The 6000-nt window shown below is 47.0% G+C and overlaps 1 protein-coding gene; it reads left to right on the top strand.

The window, feature by feature from the left end:
• Window positions 1-407: 407 nt before the first annotated feature.
• GSTUM_00005996001 (uncharacterized protein) lies at window positions 408-3665 on the top strand. XM_002838079.2 has 10 exons: window positions 408-480; window positions 575-603; window positions 690-761; window positions 818-857; window positions 915-1255; window positions 1325-2113; window positions 2219-2715; window positions 2769-3156; window positions 3209-3347; window positions 3487-3665. The coding sequence occupies exons 1-6, from the start codon at window positions 448-450 to the stop codon at window positions 1860-1862; spliced, it is 1053 nt and encodes a 350-aa protein (XP_002838125.1). The 5' UTR covers window positions 408-447; the 3' UTR covers window positions 1863-2113; window positions 2219-2715; window positions 2769-3156; window positions 3209-3347; window positions 3487-3665.
• The last annotated feature ends 2335 nt before the right edge of the window (window positions 3666-6000 follow it).

The raw sequence follows: 6000 nt of genomic DNA, 5'->3' as shown, positions 1-6000 counted from the left end.
GAGATGTTGCGCAATTTAGGTCCGTGGGGCAAGAGCTCGTTCCACGAGCAAAAGTGAATCCCGTTTCGTGAGGACATTCGCTTAATGGCCGCATAGAAATCCCAGGATCTACCCCACATGGCTTCTTATGTGGCTGATCGAGTAACCTATCAATACCTTTTGAGACATTCCGTCCGCAGGTGCGACATGCAGCATGCAACGCAAATTTCCTTTTCCCTGTTTTTGTTGGTGGAGGGAGAGTGGAAATACAAATACCGGTAGTGCCCACCTTTCTACTCAGGTGCGCATCGGAAATCTTGATCCTGTTCAAAGTTTCTATGGGAGATTCGGATTATGTTTTGTGATTTTTATGGCCACATCCTGTGCTCATAACCCTCCCAACGCGCAGTTACTTGAAATAACCACTTGAACCTTGCATCGAAACATTATCCGCGACACGAGACAAAGATGGAAGGCAAGCTGAGAGTTCTTGAGGCAGATGTGAGTTTCTGTTTCTCCTTTTCCTCTTTCCTGCTCAGCGGTTTCCTGGGTTTTTTTCTTCCCCTTCGGAGAGTTGATGCTAACTGAGGTTTAGCAGCAATCCTACGAGACGGATAGTGGAGAGTATGTGCCGCCTTTGGAGCTAGTGTTGGGTTGAGTTGGGTTAAGGAAGACATTTGGTTGGGTGTTGACTATTTTGGTACCGGTAGGTCTACCGAGACCACTTCACTGTCTCCCTCGATCACGGGTTATATCTTTGAGAATGGTCGGCGATATAACTCGTAAGTGATTTTTCGCCGCTTGTGGGATCTACGGACTAATAGGCCATGCCATGTAGAAAATACCACGAGGGGTACTACGCTTTCCCGAATGATGAGGTAGCAGCTCTTCCGGCACAGTAACCGCATTAGAATTCTCCAGTTAACCCAGCGTAGAGAGAAAACTCCCGCATGGAGCTGGTCCACCACGTATATACCAGTCTTTTCAACGGAAGGCAATACTTTGCCCCGCTCAGGAATCTGAAGCGGGTCCTGGACATCGGAACAGGGACCGGAAACTGGGCGATCGACATGGCAGACACCCACAGGGACACGGCAATCATCGGAACGGACATCTCCCCAATTCAACCGAGTTGGTCCCCACCGAACCTCAAGTTCGAAATCGACGACGCAGAGTCCGACTGGAATTTCGCCAGTGATTCGTTCGACTATGTTCATTTCCGCCATTTGATAGGGAGTATCGCGGATTGGCCGAGGCTGATTAAGCAGAGCTACGAGTATGTTTTGTTTATTTTTTTGCTTTTTTTTTTAACCCGTCCATAGCCATGGTTAATGCGCGGACCTAGTGCCTTAAAACCCGGTGCCTGGATCGAAGGTCAAGAGTGCTACTTCTACCCTACCAGCGACGACTCCAGTCTGCCAGAGAACTCGGCCTTCAAGCGCTGGCACGACCTCCTCACCGAAGCCTCCATCAAGGCGAACAGGCGACTACTCACGGCCGCCAAGATAAGAGGCTGGTTCGTGGACGCCGGGTTCGTAGACGTGGTAGAGACGGTGATAAGGTTGCCCAACGGAGCGTGGCCGAAGGACCCACGATTGAAGGAGATTGGCGGATACCAGATGTCCGCCCTATTGGATGGGCTGGATGCTATATCGCTCAGCTTGTTCACGCACACACTCGGGTGGAAGATAGAGGATGTGAATTCCTTCCTCACCGAGGTGAAGGTGGACTTGAAGAACAAGAAGATTCATAGTTATTACCCCGTGTCAGTGCTTCCCTTTACCGCCCTATCTGAAGCTTGTAACACTAGTACTGATCGTGGGCAGACATGTGATCTATGGGCGAAAACCTCGGTGATATTTTTTTCTCTTTTTCTTGTATAACGAATCACGACCTGCGCACACTTAAGTAATGAATCCTTCCTTCCTTCCTTCCTTCTTCTTGCACGTTTTGGAGGTGAGATATCAGCAAGCATGGTCACTCAACCCCCCTACGCGTGCCGCGGCCATACATTGTTACATTTCTCCGTTCGGCAGCATGCATGTGACCATGCACGCACCCTATCGTAACTCGCGCTTCCGTCGCGCTTGTGCCGCGTGCGTAGGCGATGCTAGTGTGGGGGTGGATGACATCGGTATGTATGGTACACCTGGGTTTTGTGAGGGCGTTATGCACGAAACAAGTTGGCGGTCGAGCGATCTTTGTTGAGTAACTAGCGGAGTGGGTTCTCGAGCGGTAGACTTAAAATAATTTAAGACCATCATAATATTTATCACCGAGCAGCGCCTGAGATATCATTACACCCACCGTGAAAACCCCGACAAAAATCATGCGATGCATGTCCCCTAAGAGGTTCACCTCTACAAGTTACAACATATCCGATTGGTCGACCCCGTTATGACACCGTGTCCTACCAGACGACTTCCAATCCACTCGAGTATGATATACGGGAGAAACGGTGCTTCTAGGACGTTTTAATTGCCCCCTCGCAGTCAGGCGCTGCCGTGCAATACTCTCATCCCGCACAACAATAGATACGTATTACAATCTTTCGAGTGATCTATCATGATTACTGCGATCTTTGAGACTCGTGTTATCATACTGCGCCGTGCGCATTTGAACACCAGTAGGGTAATCATATCTCCCAGCAGCTTCTCTCTCTACCGCGCGAGTAAACTGTCACGGTATATATAAAAAAAGTGCATGCTTATGACAAGTCGGAGCGATCATCCACCGGTACAGTACTGTACATGTACCCCCGCACCCCGGAAGCTGACGAAATATCGAAGCGGGCTCTGACATAGCCCGTGGCGAAGAAACACACATTCATCGACATGAGTCAATGATGGACTAGGATGGAGGATGTGGGGGGGGGGTAAAAGGGGGGGTTTTTGGGGGGTTTAATTGCCCCCTGCCGCAAGAGGGGGGGCACCCGTGTCAAATTTTTTTTTCGGGGTCCAAAAAGAGAGAAGGATTAAATACTTTTGGGTAGGATTTATTTGTTTTATGGTTTTTCTGAGGACTGAGGTTTTTATAATCGCCCGGGGGCAATTGAAACCCAAGTAGGGGGAAATCATTTTCCCAGGAGGTTTTTCTTTTTCCGGGGGGAGGTAAATGGGCCCGGGAATTTATAAAAAAAAGGGCGGGTTTTTGACAATGGGGAGGGTTCTTCCCCGGGTACGTTCGTGCCAGGGTCCCCCCGCCCCCGGAAGGTGGAGAAAATATGAAGGGGTTTTTGAATAGGCCGGGGGGGAAGAAACACCCATTTATGGACTGGAGTTAAGAAGGACTGGGAAATTGGGGTGGGGGGGGGGGGTACTTTATGTGGAGAATAATATTATAGATATAAAAAAAGGGGGAGAAACGCGGTGAGATCATATCCGTCGATGCAATCATTACTACGTCTTTGTGAAAGACTGCCGCTTCCAATTTTCCCAATGTTTGCACTGTTCGCATCCCGGTGCGGTATGTGTGTCTGGGGAGCCCCGAACGCTAAAGGTGTGGTAGGGAGAATAGTCGCACCGCATCGGGCCCCCGACTGTTAAGTTCAAAAAGGGATGAATGGAATGATGGGGGGGGATAATGCATGTGCCTATAGAGTAGTTATGTGCTCGGGAATGTCACTAAAAGAAGAAGAAAAATCGGGCGATTTAATAATGTCTGTGATGGGTAAGTTATCATACAAAGAGGGCTGGGCGGGATAAACATCCTATAGTGGCAAATAGGGGTTATGATAATTCTCTACGTTCCGGGAATACATAAAAAAACCTACTGGAAGTGTTTTCGGTCCCTTGAAACAGTGGGAGATATTTGCCGGCACCGGGTGACGTCTGCACCGACCAGGGATTTCATGACCCGGCCACCCTCGAACCGACAAAAGAAAGCCCCATAACAATTCCCGCTGGCAGCCTTCCAGACCACATACAAATCCATCTAACCCAATTTGACCAAAAACTGTGCTGCAGCACCTTCGCGTATGAATTATCCATCAGTGACGGTTCGAAGATGTCGTTTTGGGCTGGACTTTGGTAACCAATGAAGCTGCAGCCCCACCCGGGAATAATGTATTCCAGGATGTAGTGCGGGTACAGTATCTATTGTGCGTTGACAAAATTAATCGCGATTCAATAATTGGTGGCAACCCACCCCTCTTCATCACCCCGCACACTCAACAGTACCTAAAATAATTGCTCTAAGTCAACCAAGAAGAAACCATTCTGCTCAATTCTTTTTTTTTTCAATAAACTATGCCTCCTATTCTTCGCAGTCATGCCAAAAAACTTATTCCCTCCACACATCTCTCTGAGTTTACCAGGGGGAGGATTCTCACATTACATGAGCCTCAGATGAGATATCAGCAAATTTCCCACTACCTTAATATCCCCTACACTACTGTCAGAGACACAATTGCAAAGGGACATCAAGAGGGCAAGGAGAATAAGGGTAGAGGAAGACATTCTAAAACTACCAAGTCACATGATGATGCTATGGTGGAGGAAGCTCTTAAAAATCGCCGTACTACCTATTCTGACATTGCTGAGCAAGTTGCTCCCAATGTTTCTAGTAGGACAGTAAGGAGAAGACTTGAAAAAAAGCATCTTAAAAAGTGGATGGTACAAGAGAGAGTTTATTTGGATGAGGATCTAGCTCAAGAGAGGTTGGAATGGGTATTAGCTCATAGGTATTGGACAAAGGAGATGTGGAGAAGGAAGGCAATGTGGGGAGATGAGGTAGCTGTGGAAAGGGGAGGAAGAAATACGAGAAAATGGGTTTTCAGATACCAATATGAGAAATGGAATAAGGATTGTGTTGAACCTAAGGCTAGGAGAGGGGAGAGAGGGATTAGCCAGATGATGACTGGTTGTTTTTATAGTCAAACTCATGGTCCTTTTTTTGCCTGTTTTTCCTGATCCTTTTTCTGCTAGTGGTGGAGTTACTGGGAAGTCAATTATTGATGTTTATGATCATTATAACTTTCTAGGGATATGAGAGAATATCAGAGAAAAGGCTGGAGAAGAAGAGGTATTTTTTATCATTGACAATGTTAAGACTCACTTGCCTTTTAGGAGATGGCTCAGAGGACAGGGAATTACACTGATGGAAATTCCTGCCTATTCACCAGATCTCAATCCAATTGAAAAATATTTGGTCTCTGGTGAAAGGTAAGCTTCACAAGCACTACCCTGAGCTATATCTTATGAAGGGTAATGTCAATGTAGTCAAGAAGGCAATAGTAGAGGCCATCACTCATTGTTGGGAACTTCTTGACCTAAAGGTTTTTGATGCTTTAACTGGATCAATGGTGGATAGAATAGAGGAAATTATTAAGGCTGATGGATGGTATACCAAATATTAATTTCTACTATGTATTTACATCTTTTAATTTTTTTTTTGGTTTTTATGATAGTGGATTGGTGGGTGAGTGTGGTTGTCATTGCCGAAGATTTTCCTCTGTTGAATCACGGTTAATTTTGTCCACGCACCATATATTGTCGTCGGGTTTGTGAAGTTTATGTTTGTGGGGGGACATTGGCATTGGGAGATGGTTGATCCCCCAGAAATACCCGGCAACTTGACGACATCGGAAGAAAGGAAAAATGCTCATATCGGGTGAGTTTCCAACGTGAAAGGTGAGGTGGGTGGGGGGAGGGGAATGGACAAAGTATGATTTATCTCTGGAGAATTCCTCCCTCCCCTGGTCGGGATAAGCCTATTATAAGTCCTTGCGCTGGCCAGTTTCTGGGCGTTCAAGTTAAACCGGTTCTCTTCCCCATCACGGCTGCAAGGGGTCTTGGGATCTGCAAGGGGTAGAATGTGACCCTGAATGGATGCGCAGAGAGGGAGGGTTGGGTGGCCGGGTATGATACTGGAATGATACGGTACGAGCGGCAGGGCTATGATCACCATGAATGAAGCACTCCAAAATGGGAGAAAGGTGGAATATAGGTGAGCTATCCATTATGCTATTATAGCTAAGGACGCACCGAGAGATATATATCTACCACAAAAAAAGAAAAAACA

Source organism: Tuber melanosporum (assembly GCF_000151645.1).
Source record: "Tuber melanosporum whole genome shotgun sequence assembly, scaffold_22, strain Mel28".
Lineage (NCBI taxonomy): Eukaryota > Fungi > Ascomycota > Pezizomycetes > Pezizales > Tuberaceae > Tuber > Tuber melanosporum.
The sequence above is the reverse complement of the archived record's forward strand: the minus strand, read 5'-3'. Positions and strand labels throughout refer to the sequence as shown.